This window comes from Pseudonaja textilis, chromosome 4 (genome assembly GCF_049901715.1).
Source record: "Pseudonaja textilis isolate UNSWEBS1 chromosome 4, rPseTex1.2, whole genome shotgun sequence".
NCBI classification, from domain to species: Eukaryota; Metazoa; Chordata; class Lepidosauria; order Squamata; family Elapidae; genus Pseudonaja; species Pseudonaja textilis.
The window spans coordinates 24,571,307-24,590,834 of NC_141993.1; the positions used below are offsets into that span (position 1 = coordinate 24,571,307).

Here is a 19,528-nt window from a genome sequence, read left to right on the forward strand (position 1 = left end):
ATCTTGGCTAAGGTGGACTCAGTAGGATCAGGAAGTATGCTGCCCACCTACAGGGTATTCCATGAAATCTTGAAACCAGTCTAGACAGTCCACTATCCCAGAGGTGGTATTCATCAAGTTCTGACCAGTTCTGGAGAACTGGTAGCAGAAATTTTGAGTAGTTTGAAGAACTGGGAAATACCACCTCTGACTGGCCCTGCAGCCAACTATTCTCTGCCCCCAGCTGATCGGCTGGATCATCTTTTGTTGCCCTGCACAGGAGAATGGAGCTGGAAAACAGGTTAGTTGGGTGGGGTGGGAATGGAGATTTTACAGTATCCTTCACCTGTCATGCCCACCAAGTCACACCCACAGAACCGGTAGTAAAAAAATTTGAATTCCACCACTGGTTTCAGCCAAATCCTTTCAGGCAGTGTTTCTCAACTTTGGCATCTTGAAGACATATCAACTTCAACTCCCAGAATTCCCCAGCCAGCAGTTCTATTCCTTCCAAGTGGCCACAGTTGAGAAATACCGCTTTGGAGTATCAGGTACTTCAGAGGTCACTGTAAACCTTTTTAAACATGTGTCTCTCCTTAGGAGCTCTTGCTTGTCAATTGACCATGTAATTACACTGTTATAGCCATGTTTAATTTTTTTAATAGGATTTTGCAGTAACCTTACCCTGGACTGGGGAGGGAATGGAGATTTTACAGGATCCTTCACCTGCCATGCCCCACCAAGCCATGCCCACAGAACCGGTAGCAAAAAAAATTGAATCCCGCCACTGCACTACCCCATTCATCTCCATAGCTGCAAGCTTAACAACCTTCACTGAAAGTGAGAAGATAAACTGCTAGTTATCCCGCCCAGTTGGAAAAGATGTACTTCTTTCCTTCAAGGTGGATGGAGCACTCCTTTTCCCAAGGTCACATTATTCACTGCCCTCAATAGCTCCCTGACAAGAGAAGAAATCCAATGTCGTGGCAGCAAACCACTACCTACTTGTTCAGGATTGACAATGTCAAACCACCTCCCATGAGTGCCTCTGTCATCTCTTAATGAATCTGACCAGCCAACAAGTATTCACTGAGTATTCACTGAGTGAATATAAGCAATTTTCTTCTCCAAATGTCTTGCAAAGGTGTCACAGTAGCCTAATACATGATCATTTGCACCAGCCTTACTCAGGAGTATTCAGGTCACTCATTTCCCAGTGGTTTTACTGTCTATTTTTTACATTTATATTCCTCAATATGTCAGTTAATTGCCCAAAAGAAATGAATTGTAGATAAACATACGTATTTCTGGAACTTCTACCCATAGCTACTCAAGAGTTAGGAAAGCTTACGTATAAAATTTATTCAGCCAGAAAGAAGTACAAATGTCCCAGGAGTTACATACATATATAACAGATGCTCAATGTGAAGATTTTGGAATTTTGCTTGATACAAAAAAAAACTAAGATGGGTTTGTGAAGCTCATTTCCAAGCTCCACAAATCCAACCTATTCTTCAGAGGACAATCAAATGTCTAAACAGAAGTCAGGAACAAAACTCTGAAGGTTAAGTCCCCTTTACCGGGAGTCTCCAACCTTGGCAACTTTAAGACTTGTGGACTTCAACTCCCAGAATTCCTCAGCCAGCTTTGGAATTCTGGGAGTTGAAGTCCACAAGTCTTAAAGTTGCCAAGGTTGGAGACCCCTGCCCTATACTTCCCAGGAAAGTTTCTATTCACTACCTGATGTAGAGATTGTATGTGGTGCTTATGATTCACGAGCATTAATGGCATTGTTATTTTTATGGTCCATTAAGACAGCCTTGATTGATTCCAGGGGTGGGATGCTACCGGTTCTGCCTGGCTCTATAGAACCGGTAGCTCTGAAGAGCAGCTTCTGTGTCTGTTGCTGTTTGGCCTACTCACCCGCCCGGGTTCTTACCTGTCCTTTATTTCCTGCTTTTTCAACCTCAAGCTGCTTTGCGCGGCACAGCTGAAGTTGAAAAAGCAGGAAAAAAGAGGCTTTTCAAATGTTGCGCACCCACACACAGAGCTTGTCAGCTGTCCGGGCAGCACAGCTTATGACGTTTTACATGCGCGTGCAGCAAAACATAATCACCAAACCGGTAGTTACACCAGTTGAATCCCACCCCTGGTTTATTCCTGGAGACTGCTATAACAAGTCCCTGCAGTTTGCTTGGCAACATTTTCAGAAGTGGCTTTCCGGGACCTTCTTTCTAGAGCTGGCAGAGAATGACTGACTCAAAACCAACCAGCAGGCCTCATGTCTAAATTCTATAACTCAGGGTTCCCACTTTTAATACAGCACCTTTAACTACTGTACCAAACTGTCGCTGTATCTTCTTAAAAATGTGTGAAATTCTCCTTTCAAAATTATCCACACATGCAACCAATGTTATGACTTTCAGCAGATTTCTCCTAATCTCACATTAAGTCTCATAAAAAGTTTTTTGTTCCTTCACCTCAATAAGAAATAAACACAAGTAGCATCAAAGTCTGGTAGCTATGTTGAAAAATGAATGTCATTAATCCTAACCACCCATAGGGATGGACAGAGAGATCCAAATCACTCAATTTCCTACAAGAGATTACAAGCTTGTTTATGACACCTGAAGTACAATAATGTCATACGCACCCCAAGGATCCTCCCTAGAACTTTCCTGTGAGAATGAAAGACCAGCAACTTGCTATTGAAGATGACAACAGCCTCATCAACAAGAGTGACACTTTGTAAACCTAAGAAACCACAATCTGACAACAGGTGGCCATTTGTGAGTAAGGACATTCTAGTTTGGGAAGTGATGCTGGTATCTGATTCTGTGGGAGAGGACTCACAATTGAGGCTGCATAAACTACACAGAGAGCTCAGGTCTTATTATAATCGCTTTCCTTCAAGGAACCTTAAAGGTACACTTTGAAGCATCTTCACAGCAGCGGGGTTAAGCTGTGCAGCATCAAAATTAAAGGTACTGTTTTGGTCTCTGGACTCTCCTGTTTAAACAGGTTAGTGGAATGTTATACCCATTTAGAACACAGATCCATCACAGTCAAAGTTCTGTTCTCTTTCATTGCCTTCTTAAGGCAGTATCTTCTGCCATTCAGAGCCAAGAACATCTATTCTAAGCCTGTCCCATGAACATGGAATGTGAATAATGCTTGGGATAACCTGTCTTATCTTTTTAACTTAGTGCCATTCACCTTAGGAATATTTTGTTCTAGTAACATGAAGCAAACACACATGCAAACTGAACTACCATTCTCTTCATGATTTGTGATGCTGCCACCCTGTAGAATGACTTCCCCTTTTGCAATATGTCAGATCCAACACCAAGAGTAGATGTATAAGTCTTTTCTTTGTAGGATGGTTTTCTCCACCCATTTTCCCCCTCTCATTTTTAATGGATTTTATCATAAAACTACTTCAGGTTTTTTGCAATGAGAAACAGGACAAAATACTTTGGACTAAGGTGATTATTAAATTTAAATGTACTGACCTGTATTCAATTTGGGGGGGTCTGTTACTTATGAACTCAGCAGTCAGATGAAGATTTGCAGATGGATTCTGTTAATCCCAAAACTGTAAGACAAGATTTGGTTGGTATTTAAATGAGAAGTTACTCCCGTCTTCCTAATTAGGCTAAACTCAGAAGTCAAATAGCATTCCAAAAGAACCAATGGCAAATTACTTCCTCAGTTGCAAAGAAAACCACATGGTTCATAAAGTAACTTGGAACTGAACTCGACTGAACTTGAGCCAGCTACCTTATTTCTGATAGCATCTTCATTTTTGAACAACCCAGTAATTAGACAGGAGTTTCCATAAAGCTGTTGTCTAGATTATATACTTTTTAATTACAGCAATTACTTCTTTCTGCAGGTGCCTCCTTGAAGAATTCAAAGGCCAGGATATTTTACTTTTATTCAGCAGAGCCAGATATTTCATAGATCACTGTGCAGGGTAAGAAAGAAGATTGATGCATTTTTTGTTTTTTTAATAGCCGTAAGAGATCTGTAAGGCCAACTTATTTATTATTTACAAAGATAATTATGATAGCAGTAAGTTACAGTACCAAAGAAAAGTAACATATTACTTTAAGAGGTTAAAAAATACAAGAGAAAAAAGTATATTATTATTCAATATTACTCATCTACAACTATCATTGCCTACTATTGAGTATAAATGTGTCACATTATATTATGCTTGTCCAGAGTCTATGTCTATAAGCAATCCACTCATAGGTGGCAAGTATAACCAGCTCTCTCCAATCCGTTGAGTGAAATGTGGCCTTAGCTTTATGTTATGTCTTTGGAACTGGTTGGAGTCCCCAACCAGGTCCGCTGTTTGAGCGGGAGCACCAGCCGCTCCCATTGGCTGGCTCCGTTTGACAGTCAGCTATAAAAGCCGGCTGTCGAGCAGAGCCAGCCCGTTGTTGCCAGCTAACCTGCTAGTTAGAAGGCAGATGCGGCAACCCTTTATTCCCTGTAATAAAGCCTGTTCGTTGTTCACTCTGGCTCTTGCCTCTTCCTTCCATCGCTCCACAACCCTGGCGACGAGGATGGGATGTGATCGAAGGCTAGCCAGACGTGTTTTTCAAAAGAGCTGTGGTCACTGAAAGCGAAGCCACGGGCGCTGTAGCCGCAGCCTCCGGCGCTCACAAAGAGCGCGAAATTCAAAGAGCCTCCGTAGCCTAGAGAGACAGTCACCGCCTACGCTCTTCTAAGAGCGCGAATTTCGAAATACGACTGAAGAAGATGAACCCTGCATCTTCAAAATGAATGCTAATCCAGCATTCCCACCATTCAAGCCAACCGAGGAAACGTGGGACTCATACAAAAATCGTTTCAGCCATTTCCTTGATGCCATCGGTTTAGCAGACGCCGCTGAACACAGGAAGAAATCCTACTTCCTCAGCTATTGTGGGGCTGCAGTGTTTGACACCGCTACAGCACTAGTCGCCCCTCGCGCTATCAGAAGCGTACCGTGGGATGAACTCCAAGAAATCCTCTCCAACCACTACTCGCCAAAGCCATCTCAGATAGCCAGGAGATTCGCCTTCAGAATTAGAAAACAGGCAGAGGGTGAGTCAATCAATGAGTATATGGCAGCTCTGAGGACAGCTGCCTTGAAGTGTGGGTTCAAAGACTACCTAGAAGACATGTTATTGGACCAGATCGTCTGTGGGTCAGGGACCTGAGGCTCCAAAGATGTTTGCTAGCAAAAAAGGACTTGAACCTAGCTCTTGCCATAGAGGAAGCCCAAGCTGCTGAGCTCTCTGCCCAATCAGCAGCTGAAATTCAAGGTACTCCGTTAAAGCCCAGCAGTTCCACCATCCATTCAGAGGAAGTGCTCAGTGATGAAGACCCCACAGACTCATCAGACATTAACCGTCTTAAGCAACAGAAGCCTTCACAGGTAGGAGCGGGGCAGAGAAACAACTTCGCCACCAAACAACCTTCCATTTGCCTAACCTGCGGAGGCTCCCACTCTAGGGCATCCTGCAGGTTTAAGAACGCCATCTGCCTAAATTGCCAAAAGAAGGGTCACCTCGCTAGAGTCTGCCAAGCAGGGCGTACCTTGCCTCAGAGACCTCCACCACCTTCTAATTCCCAAAGGCAAGTGGAGGACTGCTATACCTGCTACCACGCTAACCATACTTCCCAGACTCCCAATAAAATCAAAATCTCTATTTCTTTAGAAGGTAAACCCTGCAGGATGGAGGTAGACACGGGATCGGCACTTTCAATCATCTCCTGGGATACCCTAAAGAAGATCCAGCCCAGACTGTCGAAGAAGCAGCTACAGAGATGCCACCTGACACTGCGGGACTACCAGGGCAAGAACATCCCTGTCCTCGGGAAAGGCAAGTTTTTAGTTCAATTCCAAGCCTTTAAAGGCCATTTGCCTTTAGTGGTTGTTAATGGTGCCCTCCCCAGTCTGTTGGGGCTAGATTGGTTCCCCTCCCTCGGCCTTAGTGTAACTGGGATCCATGCTGTCTCAACTTCTGACGTAGATGCACTATTTTCAGATTACTCTGATGTGTTTAGCAGCGAGCTGGGTTGCTATTCTGGCACCCCCATCTCCTTCTCTGTGGACCCCCAGGCAATTCCTCTGCGCCTTAAGCCACGCAGGGTGCCTTTCGCCATCCGTCCCAAGTTAGATGCAGAACTAGATAAGCTACTAAAGCAAGGGGTGTTAGAACCAACTGATTTTGCCAAATGGGAGACCCCCATAGTCACCCCACTCAAGAAAGATGGCAGTTTAAGAATCTGCGCAGACTATAAAACCACCCTCAACCGTTACCTGCAGGTCAGCGCATACCCTGTCCCTGTTATTCAGCACCTTTTACACACCTTCGAACCCGGCACCATTTTCGCCAAGTTAGATATGTCCCAGGCATACCAACAGTTCCCTGTTGATGATCAGACAGCTGAATTACAAACCATAGTCACACATAGAGGGGCATTCAAGTGTAAACGCCTCCAATTTGGTGTAAGTGTAGCCCCGGGTATATTCCAATCCCTCATGGAAAGGATTCTCCAAGGCCTCCCAGGGGTTGTCCCTTATTTCGATGAAATCTTAGTCTCAGCAATTGACAGACCTCAGCTCATACAGAGGGTCAGAGCGGTTCTAGAGAAGTTTAGGCAGCATGGCCTCAAACTTAAAAGGGAGAAGTGCGCCATCGCCGCTAGGCAAGTGGACTTTCTGGGATATAGGATAGACACCTCTGGCATCCACCCAATCGAATCCAAGGTAAAGGCCATCCATGAGGCACCCACACCAACTAACAAGACGGAGCTCCAAGCTTTTCTGGGGCTACTAAACTTTTACGCCTCATTTCTCCCGCACAAAGCATCTATCGCTGAACCCTTACACAGGCTGTTAGACAAAGAATCCCCCTGGCATTGGGGACCCAAAGAAGCCCATGCTTTCAAGTCAGTCAAATCCTTACTTACATCGGATGCAGTTTTAATTCAATTTGATCAACGACTCCCCCTGGTCCTAGCTGCTGATGCATCCCCCTTTGGGATTGGGGCTGTCCTAAGCCACAGACTTCCCAACGGTTCCGAGGTGCCAATTGCCTTCTTCTCTAGGACCTTCTCTACGGCAGAAAGGAACTACAGTCAAATAGATAAAGAGGCCCTGGCTGCGGTGGCTGCAGTTAAAAAGTTTCACGAATTTTTGTTCGGGCACCATTTTGAACTTGTAACTGACCATAAACCTCTCCTGGGACTCTTATCAGGGGATAAGCAAACCCCGCAGGTACTATCACCTAGAATGACCAGATGGACTTTATTCCTGGCCGCTTACTCATTCAAGTTGGTGCATCGACCTGGCAAAAACTTGAGTCACGCCGATGCCCTTAGTCGCTGCCCCCTACCAGTCCCAGTCGAAGACCCAGCACCGGTTCACGCCATTTTTGAAGTTAATGAACTTAAATTACCAGTTACAGCCGAGGACATTGCTGCGCACTCAAAAAAAGACAAGATAATTGCCCGGGTTCTGGACTGGGTGGGAAGGGGGTGGCCGGAAACTCAAGGTACCGTTGACTTTGCTCCTTTTAAAACCCATCAGCAGGAACTATCGAAGCTACAGGGATGTCTGTTGTGGGGTACAAGGGTAGTCATCCCAGCCACTCTTCGTGTACCCATCCTGAAGGTGCTTCACGAGGGCCACCCGGCATCGTAAGGATGAAGGCTCTGGCCCGCAGCTACGTTTGGTGGCCCGGCATGGATGCCCAAATCGCCAGCTGGGTAAGCTCATGCCAACCTTGCCAAGAAACCAGGGCTGCCCCACCAGCTGCCACGCCCACCAGGTGGGAGAGTGCTAGTGCCCCTTGGTCCCGCCTGCACATCGACCTGGCTGGACCGGTGCATGGCAGGACCTTCTTGGTGGTTGTGGACTCCTACTCCAAGTGGATAGACCTGGCCCTGCTACCCTCGACTACCACCCAAGCGATAGTTAAGGCTCTGACCCGCTTATTCGCTACCCATGGACTCCCTGACACGCTGGTGTCTGACAATGGCCCGCAGTTCACGTCATGTGAGTTCAGTATGTACGTTGCTAACTTGGGCATCCGACACATCCTTACAGCTCCCTTTCACCCCGCTAGCAACGGGATGGCTGAGAGGGCAGTCAGGTCAGCCAAGGAGGCACTTGCCAGGTTCGGCCAGGAAAACTGGCACTCTAAACTGTCACGTTACCTTCTGAGCCAACATACGACGCCATGCACCACTACTAATAAATCTCCTGCCGAACTCTTGATGGGGAGACGCCTTAGGACCACCCTGGACAGGTTGCACCCCCACTACTGCCCAGACGCCCCTTTAGGGTCTGACAGTCTGGTCAGGGACTTTGCCCTGCATGACCTGGTGTACGCCAGGAATTATGCAGGGGATCCTTTGTGGGTACCTGGTCAAGTCGTATCGGTCACAGGTCCGAGATCCTACAGGGTCCTCCTGGAAGATGGACGCTTGTGGCGGAGACACGTGGACCAACTCAGAAGGCGATGGAGAGGTGCGACTGTTACCGGCCCAGCCCGACCTTCCAGGGGCTCCCTGTCGGGGCCAATCTGCTCAGACGGAAGCTCCCTGCGGGACCCGGTCTACCCCATCGACCAGGAGTTTGCTGGAGGACCCGAGTTCCTGACCAGAGTCACCGAACCAACAGCCAAGCGAACCTGTTTGCCAGCCGGACCTAGCGACTCGCCCAGGTCAGCCCGAACTGGGGGACTTACCGAACTCGCAGAACACTACACCGGACCAAGCCCATTCCCCAGCAACCTCCGAGGCGCTGCCCGGGGCAAGGACTTGGCGCCAGCCAGTTTACCCGGGTTACGACGTTCTGGTCGCCAGTGCAGAGAACCGACTTACCTAAAGGACTACGCATGTCCCCAGCTGGGGGAAAGGAGTGTTATGTCTTTGGAACTGGTTGGAATCCCCAACCAGGTCCGCTGTTTGAGCGGGAGCACCAGCCGCTCCCATTGGCTGGCTCCGTTTGACAGTCAGCTATAAAAGCCAGCTGTCGAGCAGAGCCAGCCCGTTGTCGCCAGCTAACCTGCTAGTTAGAAGGCAGATGCGGCAACCCTTTATTCCCTGTAATAAAGCCTGTTCGTTGTTCACTCTGGCTCTTGCCTCTTCCTTCCATCGCTCCACAACACTTTATCTTTCCAATCCTGCAGTATCAGTCTTGAGGCCATAGTAAAAGCTATCAAATTCCATAGTAAAAGTTATCAAATTCCATGTACTGGGTATGTAATTCGAGAGACTATTATGCTCTGAAAATTTTAGCTCTTGTCACAAAGTCATATTTATTCTATATATGTCACAAGCCACTACTTTGTCCTAACAGGAAAGTCCAGCCCTGCAGATATATTGGGACTGAAATTTCTTTGTACAGGGAAGCAATTACAATATAGAACTGCAGGATAAATATAAGATTGAGGTTGCCTGCAGATTAGGCTATGCAATGTTTTGATGATTTAAGTGATGTCCCATCCCCAAAGCTAAGTCATGACATGTTGTGGCCAATCAATGGCCAGAGGAGCTGGCAGCAGACTCGGACAGTGAGAAGGTTGGGGAGGAACATGGGTCAGTCCTGAAGTCTGGAGAAGGCTCTGATTAGTGCTGTGTCGGGAGGCAGAAATGAGGCCAGGGCTGTTGGACGGTTATCAGCTGCCTTCGGAGTTGGACATCAGTGAGGCAGAAGAACAGCTGGAGCTTGTTCCCAGTGTGAGCATGCACAGAGTTGCCAGATGAAGGGAACAGCTAAGGAACAAGGGTTGACTTGGGAGTAGAGCCACAGGTGGACAGTGAATGGTCCTTCCCATAGGCAATAAAAGAGGAGTGAAAGGGGAGTGGGGTTTTGCAGGAGACAATTAGTTCAGGCCTGCATTCTTGCCCACTATTGTGGCATCTGAAAGATATCAGCCTGGCCACCCTCCAAGCCTGATAAAGGTCTGTAATTGGGAACTACCCTGAAAGACTGTTGGCGGGGACTTTGCTGGAGAGGAATTCACTGTAAATTAAATAAAAGGAGTTTATCAGGACGAGGACTCGGCTTCATGCTGTTGGAGAAGCCTAGAACATGACATGACAGGACCCCTTCCGAGAGCAGCCCCTTTGCCTCTCTTCACCTGCCCAAACAATTGAAGTAGATGAAATAGCAATAGCGCTTAGACTTATATACCGCTTTACAATGCTTTACAGCCTTCTCCAAGCAGTTTACATATTGGTCCCAATAATCTGGGTCTTCATGTTACCCACCTCAGAAGGATGGAAGGCTGAGTCAACCCTGAGCCGGTGAGAATCGAACAGCTGGCAGTCAACAGAATAGCCTGCAATACCACCACCACGGCTCAGTGGTAAATTGTGATACGTGCATAGAGGCATCGCAGCTTCTGCAAGGACTAGTTGAAGCTACAAAGCATGATTGTAAGATTCCACCTCCACCCCATTTATAATTAATCCTTTTGATTTATCTTGCTTGCTGTTCAGTTTAATGTTTTGACTTTTAGTTTTGTAATAAGGCCTTATTAGAAGCTAATATTCTAAACACACACACACACAGAGAGAGAGAGAGAGACAGCAGAGATGCAAGTACTCTAGCTCAAGGCAATTGTAAATGGTAACTTATTTGGGTTTTTGACGTGGCATGAAATGCAAAACTTAAAATATTTGGAAGCCATGTATTGGAAAACATAGCAAACATTTAATTTTTCAAGGAAAGCTTCAAGTTCATAAGTGCACTCAGATACTCTACATTCCCAGGATCCGTTTTCAGGGCTATTTCATAGGCCTCAATGGTTTCTTTTTTTAATCCAAGGCATTCGGAGACAGATCCCAAGATTTCAAATATCTCAACACATATTAGACCTTTCTTAACCGTTTTATGCAACAATTGCTTCAAGCTCCTTTCACATTTCTTTTGTTCGAATGAACCGTTTTCAATTTTCAGCCCAGCCAGGTACTGTTTCATAGCGTTCACTTCTGATTTTCTGTGACGTTCCTGAAAACACCCATAATTAAAATGGAGCTGCTGCTTCTCTGTAGCAGTTAGGTTGCTGATGGCAAACACTTTCTGAAAGGTTTCATCTGCTTTCAGGAGTCTTTGTTGTTCGACATACATGTTAGCAAGATCAATATAAGCATAGATGAACTTGGTTTTACGCTCCACCACTTTCTGCAAATGAAAAATGCAAAGGTTCAAAAGTTCAAACTGCTTCAGAACAAACTGGAATTGGCCTTTGGAGACTTCTTTTTTCAGTGCGAAGTACTGTGTTCTATAGCAAATCCCAATCTGATGGTGCAAGAATGCAGAGTTCGGGGTCAAGCTCAATGCTTTCTCCAAAAAGTCCAATGATATCTCTACAGCTCCTCTCCTTCTATAAAATTTGGCAGCATATCTTAATACATAAGGAACATCAGGATATTTTCCAAGCACTTCCTCAATGTATTTTTTTCCTTCCTTCCCTCTGTTTGTGTCCTGTAACTTTAATGCAAGGAGAGGCGTCACAAATATGTCGTTGGGATTCAGTTTTACTGCACGCATCAAAGGTTCCAATGAAGAGCTTTTTCCTGAATGTTTTTTTGCATAATAATCTTCCAGGCGGTATATTGTGACTGCATAGCCTGAGTTAAATTCTGGGTTTTCGGGTTCTTCTTCCAGGGCTTTTTCAAAGCTCTCCTTGGCCTTTTCATAATACCTGACTCCAAATTTTAGGAGCGCCCAACCCTTTTCACAGTAGATCTGTGGGAGCTCCAGCTTATAAGGAGACTCACTTCCAAGTTGCTTGCAGATGCTTTCTACCTTCTCCAGGTAGGCTTGGGATTCAGTAAGATTGCCCATGTGGTAGTGCACCCAGGCATAGTTGCCCCAGGTCACCAGGCTTCCCTTTTCAACCTTCCCAGGGTATTCTAGGGGCACAGCCTCTTCAGCTTTCTGCAAGTTTTCCAGGGCTTCTTCCTTCTTATCGTTCAGGAATTTCACATAGGCAAGAAGGTTGTAATTTTGAACTTTGGATTTATGGATTAAGAACCGGATCTGTTCAGCAATTCTTTCCTCCAATTCATCAGGGTCAATATGCTCTTTCTGCAACTCCCAAGTAAAATGGCATTCAAGTTGTTGGAGAATCTCCTTTAAACCTTCCCGGAAGAGGAGACTGCAGGACAAAAGGAAAGAGAATGAGAAACAGTTACATTGTGGAAATAAGAATTAAGAAAGAGTTATCTCCCATTAACTGTGATAATGGGAGTTTTTTTTAAAAAAAAAACCCTGAACATTTTTGTATTTGCATTTTTGTATTTTTTTAAATATACTGGTAGATAGGAATTAGTAGTATTTGCAGTAATGGTCTTCCAGAGAAGAAATGTTAATCTGAAGATGCCTGTGCTTTTATCACAGCAAAGCAGAAAAATAGAGCACTGGAGATCATCCACAAAGTGCTCCAGACAGATGCTCTTCTAATAAATGCAAGACATCCGTCTCTTTAGACAGTGGTGGGATTCAATTTTTTTTTACTATTGGTTCTGTAGGCGTGGCTTGGTGGGCATGGCATCCCCATTCCCTCCCCAGACCTGGGGGAAGGTTACTGCAAAATTCCATTCCCTTCCCACGAACCTGCTTTCCAGCTCCGTTCTCCTGTGAAAGGCAACAAAAGAAGACCTAGCCAATCAGCTGGGACTCGGGAGGCAGAGAATAGATGGGGGCAGAACCAGACAGAGGAGGTATTTGCCGGTTCTCTGAACAACTCAAAATTTCCGCTACCGGTTCTCCAGAACTGGTCAGAACCTGCTGAATACCAGCTCTGTGTTTAGAGCACTGGAAGACATCTTTCTCCAACCCAGATTGTGCCTTTAAAGACATTGGGTATGCATACTTATTTTACTAAAAACTTGTTAACTATTTTTTAAGCTATTAGGAAGCTTTGGTTCCACATGTCTGAAAGTATCAGGTGAGTTCCCTTCAATCCTTAGTGGAAGAAGTTTTAAATGCAAATTTTAAAACTTTTTAAAAATGCACATTTGGGGAATAAACAGCAAAAGGTTATTCGAACTTTGATTGTATTTGATTTAAAATACAATTTTGAAATTAATTACATCCTTCCTGTAAGAAAATGCTTTTGTTTTGAATTGTTTTAAAAAAGGGTAGATGAGACTTTGAAAAGTTTGGACACTAGAGGAAACTCGAAGAAATTATAGTTTACAATTAAAGGAACAGAACACTTAAATTAGACTTATACAGAATTAAGCAAATTCTGTCCATTTTAACACTGGACATATTGAAAGGTATCTTTGAACAATGGACCCAGACATTATCTTTAAGATATCTGCCTATATAGATAGACTCTGTTTAAAAGTTGTTAAGGAAGGGAGCTTATCTGACAAGATTGCAACTGATCTGGAAGTGTATTTAAAAGTAACATATCCGCTACAAGAATGATATGGAAAAAGGACTGGACATACAAAAGGAACTGGCTAATGTGTTAATTAGAAAGAATATTTCCTATATTGGATTTACAAAAGAGGCTTGTTGAAGAATTTTGTGTGAAGGGATTAAAAAATGAAATCAAAATCTAGGGCATTATTTGAAGGAGATCAAGTTGCAAAAGGAATTCAAAGCTGATTTATTTGATCGTGGTTAAAATAGAAATATGGGTATTCCCTGGTAACCCTCAATTGACTTTCCAGATCACAGAAGAAATGACAAGGCTTCAAGGGAACGATGGCCCTTTTATGACTTTATGTTGGCTCAGAAATTCTGGGAGTTGAAATCCACAAGTCATAAAGTGGCCATCATTCCCATCTCTGCTCTAAGGATTTGTTATATAAAGGAGATAAAATATGGGAAGAAGATACCATTTGTTGTATTTTAAAAGAAGGCGATAAATTATTTAGGATGGACGAGATTATATTTGTATAAAGAAGTAATTTCTTTATAAATTATAAAGATTTGCAGGTCAACTATAGTATTTTAAAAATTACTTATAATTATTTTTACCCACAAAACATCTGTTGTTCTGTTCATCATCTTCCTGCTAAAATATTCCATACTTTCCAATCAGTAATTCAAAGCCCACAAGTCTGAATGTGAGTACTGTTGTGGTTGTTGCCATGAGTGCCACTTAGACTGCTGACTTGAAGTTTTAGGTCAAAAACAACATCAAAAAGATGGGAGTTGCCTGTACAGTCATAATCCCCTCTCCTCTCCCAGTACTGTTTCCCCTACGTTCAGGACTTCCTTAATACATCTAGCCATATGCTAACCACAAAGGTACAACGTGTACAACAAAGGTACAACATGCATGGCGCTCTGATTAAATCTTACCTTTTTCTCCCTCCGCCATCAACAATTAAGAACCAGAGTGGTATTTTTAAAGATTTATGCAATTTTAAAATTGCCCATAACCCTCACAGTAGGACTTGGAAGTATATAGGTGAAACATCAAACCATTAAAATAATATATACAAAATTTTAAAAGGCAAAGATGATTAAAATTCAACATTAAAGAGTTAATTAAAAAGGTGTGTATGTGTGCGTGTGTGTAAATTTGAACCCAACTAGACAGATATATTTTGAACACACCAATAAGCCAGGGAGATGGCTGTCATATAAACTTAAAAAAGGGAAAGAAAAAAGATTAATCTACCAACTAATAAGATAGAAATGGTGATACTCAACATGGAATAGAACAGAAAAAAGAAATCGTCCATAAATGCTTTGAAGATCTATATAAAAAGGAGCGAGTAAATGAGGATAAAATAAGAAATTACCTGGACAAAAACAAAGGATAAAATAATTGGGGAAGAGATGAGAGAATTATTAAATAAAGATATCACCTGGTCGGAATTGAAAATAGGAATAGAAAACCAAAAAAACAGTGAATCTCCGGGACCAGATGGGATTCCAGGGGAATTCTGTAAGGCAATAGGAGAACAAATAGGACCCCTCATAATGGAAGTCTTTAACGATGTCTTACTTGCAGCCAGGATGCTGGACTTGTGGAGGGGAGCGTTGATTTTGCTAATCCCGAAGGAGGATTTGGACTCCAGAAATATACAAAATTATAGGCCAATCTCCTTGCTTAATACTGACTATAAAAGATTTGCTACCATTATAGCAAATAGATTAAAACGAATCCTGAACAAGTATATGCACAAAGATCAAAACGGATTCCTCCGAAACAGGCAAATCAGGAATAATTTAAGAATAGCCCTAGATGTTTTAGAATTTTATGAAGCCCATCCTGAAAAACAAATATCCCTGGATGTTTCTAGACACCCAGAAGGCTTTCGACAACTTAAATTGGCAATTTTTAATTCAGCAAATTTATAATATGAATTTAGGCACTAAATTTGAAAATATTATAACTACTATCTACACCACACAAAAGGCAAATATTATAGTTAATGGGGAATATACATGGCCGATAAAAATAGAGAAGGGGGTTAGACAGGGCTGTCCACTCTCATCCCTGCTCTTCAAGCATTCCCTGCTTGGAAAAATTAGTAACGAGAGTTGTAGCACAACTATAAAGACGTGGGAAAATACCCGAACAAAGCTGAATACCATACATATGTGTGTCTGTGTGTGTGTATCTTTGGTTATTCGGGTTTTCTCCCGCATAAAATTGGAAGTATCTTGGCAACGTTTCGACGAAATCTCATTTGTCATCTTCAGGCTTGTGTCTTCGGCTTTGTGCTTCTTGGAGTAATATTATTTGCTTCCTGGAGTAACATTACTCCGAGAAGCACAAAGCCGAAGACACAAGCCTGAAGATGACAAATGAGATTTCGTCGAAATGTTGCCAAGATACTTCCAATTTTACGCGGGAGAAAACCCGAATAACCAAAGATACACATACAAAAACACGTGAAAAGCTCAGAAAACATACACACACCCACACACATGAGAGAGAGAAGTTGGATGATAGATGATAGGATGGATGGATGGAGAGAGAGAGAGAGAAAGAGAGAGATGGATAGGTTGGATAGACGATAGGATGAATGGATAGATATGATAGATAGATATAATAGAGAAAGACAGATATAGAAAGAGATATAGATGATGGATGATTTAGAAAGATGATAGAGATGGATAGATATGGTAGATAGATATAGAAAGAGATAATAGAAAAAGATCATATAGATATAGTGTGTGTGTGTGTGTGTGTGTGTGTGTGTGTGTGTGTGTGTATCTGTATGTATGCAGGTCTTGGCGTGTTCGGGTCTTTTCCCATGTAAGATTCTCAATCTTACACAGGAAAAGACCCTAACACGCCAAAACCTGCATATCTATCTATCTATCTATCTCCTGATGATGGCAGATGAGATTCCGCCGAAACGTTGCTACAACTTTAAAAGCACAACTATAATGACATGAGAAAATACCCGAACAAAGCTGAATACCATACATACATACATACATACATACATACATACATACATGGTATTCAGCTTTGTTCGGTATTCAGCTTTGTCTTTTAAAGTTGTAGCACAACTATAAAGATGTGGGAAAATACCCGAATAAAGCTGAATACCATACATACATACATACATACATACACACACACACACACACACACACACACATATATGAGAGACAGAAGTTGGATGATAGATGATAGGATGGATAGATAGATAGATAGACAGACAGACAGATAGATAGCAATTGACAGATGAGTGTGCATGAGTGATGGGGGAGCAGAAATGCCCACTTGCAAGTCTTTAAAGGAGTGAAAAGGATTTTCACATGCAAATGGACCGAGATTGGCTGCAGGAGCTGAAGCCTGAGAGAAAAGGAACGACTTAAAAGAGCTAATACTTACGGTAAGAAAACAGTGCTACAAGCTTTAGGAATACGTACATACTACTAGAACATAGAGACAAGGAATTTGTAGAGGAAGTAAGATGAGAAGAGTTGTGAACTTATAGGACTAGGAAGATGGTAGAACAAAACACGGGCTTAATTTTGTACAGTTCGGGGTGGGGAAAACTAACGACAATCTTTGTGTTTTGCGTTCTGTACCTTATTAGAAAAATCTCCAACAGGATGGACGAGATCCTTCTTTCCCATCGGAGCTTTCCCTTCAGGGCTGTTCTCGCAGACATAAAACCGCGAAGCCGCCCTGATCTTTTATTTAAAGGAACTCTTGGAACCGCAATCCAAGCACACAACCCAGCTCCAACAAAAACCTCCACACGATGCCAGCTCAATTTCGACGCCGGGCGCTTCTTCGGGCTTAAGGAATCATTCGCCGCCTGCCCACAAGACCAAATCGGCAGGAGCAATCAAAGGCAGAAATGCAAAAGACAACCCTCAGCAAAGAAGAAGAAGAAGAAGAAGAAAAGTGCCTCTATTATTATCCGTCTCCTTACCTCATGACTGCAGGTTTATTATTAGGCGTGGGAGGGGGAAAACCCCGATGGTTCTCCTTTTCCTTTTTTCCAGGAATGGCGATCAGGGTTTTCTTTAAATTTCACACACACACACACACAGAGGATCGGCTGCTTCTCACGGCCAGCCGTCTGGTCAGAAAGAAGTTGGGAGGGGAAAAAGGGAAAAACGAAACTTAGGCGATCCAGTGAGCTCAGGAGAAACGAAACTTCAATTCTGCCCTACTGGAAGTAAAGTGTGGAGCAGAATCGATTTCCATTTCTTCTCATTCCGCCGTTGTTAAGGGGGTGACGGGCAGGGCAGGGTGGCTTTTCCTGGTTTGGGGTTAAATAAGGTTAAGATTGGCCAATAAATCTGGTCAAGTTTAACACACGACACTCCGTAGAACTGACGGGAAGGAATAGACGCGCTGCTTGCATTTGTCTGTGTTAAATACACGGGTGTGCGTGTTTATTGCACTGTACATCTGGGAATATGGCTGAAGATTTTTGGGGGGAGGGGAGGTGTACAATCTAAATCAGGGGTCTCCAATCGTGGCAACTTTAAGCCTGGCGGACTTCAACTCCCAGAATTCCCCAGCTAGCAAAGCTGACTGAGGAATTCTGGGAGTTGAAGTCCACAAGTCTTAAAGGTTAGGGTATCCTGCTTGGGTGGGAGAGTTGGAATAGATGATCCTTCCAGCTCTGTTGTTCTGTATCTTTTGTGTATCTGTTGCGTTGAACAGTCAAGGCCAGAAATGCAACAACCCCTCTACCCCTTCCCTTATTAATTCCTTCCCTTATGATTGCATTCTGTTAGCAGGGTGGAATGGAAAGCAACTGAGTTTCCTAAAAAATTGCCAAGCTCGATTAATCTACTCAGCCGGGTCAGAAGAAAAGAAAACGTAAAAAATCCATAGCTTTGGGAAACTGAAACGAAACGAAACTTGGTCAGGCTGAAGGTAAAATCTGGAGTGGAATCGGTGTCCATTTCTTCTGGTTTTTTGGTATTGCTGAGGGGCAGGGCAGGGCAGGGCTGGGCAGGCTGTCTTTGTATGTTTCCCAGTAAAGAATAGTAAGGGTGAGTGGACAAATCTTGCCAGGTTTAAGACACGGCACTCTGTGAAACTGACAGGAAGGAATTAACACTGCTTGTTTATCAGCTGTGTTAAGCAAATAGAGGACTGTACTATATCACATATCTGAGGATTTTTGCAGGCTCTCCCAGATAGACTCTAGACAAGTAACTCATCCAGGAGTTGTAGCTCTATCTTTAATATCCCTTGCACCTCTGTGGCACAGTGGTTAGAGTATAGTACTGCAAGCTACTTCTGCAGCCAGCTGCCTACAATTTGGCAGTTCAAATCCCATCCTTCCGAGGTGGATAAAATGATTGGTGGGAGCAATTTGCTGATTCTGTAAACTGCCTAGAGAGGGCTGTAAAGCTCTACGAAGCTACATATAAATCCTTCATCAAGTGCTATTGCTATTTATAGACCAGGAAATGAAGGAGGATCTTTTCTGAAACATTTGCCACAGGCCATTTTTTTCAGGGAGCCCAATTAATTTTGCAACAATATAGACAGAGTTAACCATAGTTTCAGTTGTGGGAAATGTGACCATCCTACCTCAAGCCAAGTCCAAAAATTTCAGGGAATTTCTAGAAGCCTGGCAGCCTGACAAATCAACTATCAGTAGACACATAGGCATTAACAACTTCTATAGACTCTGCAAGAGACAACCAACCAACCAAAAATGGAGCCAACAGACCCAAACACCTCTCCACCAGCAATCAGCACCCAGATGAGCATAGATTAACTCCAAGGTTAACATCAGACCAATAATCAAGTAAACAATATCCCAATCAAGAAACTGCCAAAGAAGCTGCCAACAGTAAACAGCCTAAACGAAGAATCTGTAAGACCAATGCCATCAGCAAGTCACCAGAAAATAAACTGACAGCAAACCAAACTCCTTACTAGCACTGGTGATATTACCTACCTAATTCGGGTAATGAAATGTCTGCAAGAAAGCAAGCCTCAAGGACCCCTCTTTTTAACCCTGGACTACAAATATTCTTTATTGGTCTCTAACTAAGGGCCCTTCCTCCTGTCTCCTTGGTTTCTTCATTCTGAGTCGGTATTGATGTTGCACCTTGAAT

At 43.5% G+C, this 19,528-nt stretch overlaps 1 protein-coding gene across 1 annotated transcript; it reads right to left on the reverse strand.

The window, feature by feature from the left end:
* Window positions 1-10,668: 10,668 nt before the first annotated feature.
* LOC113442787 (interferon-induced protein with tetratricopeptide repeats 5-like) lies at window positions 10,669-17,715 on the reverse strand. Its single transcript, XM_026710568.2, has 2 exons — window positions 17,371-17,715; window positions 10,669-12,155 (listed from the first exon to the last, which is right to left on the reverse strand). The coding sequence occupies exons 1-2, from the start codon at window positions 17,373-17,375 to the stop codon at window positions 10,706-10,708; spliced, it is 1,455 nt and encodes a 484-aa protein (XP_026566353.1). The 5' UTR covers window positions 17,376-17,715; the 3' UTR covers window positions 10,669-10,705.
* Between the last annotated feature and the right edge of the window lie 1,813 nt (window positions 17,716-19,528).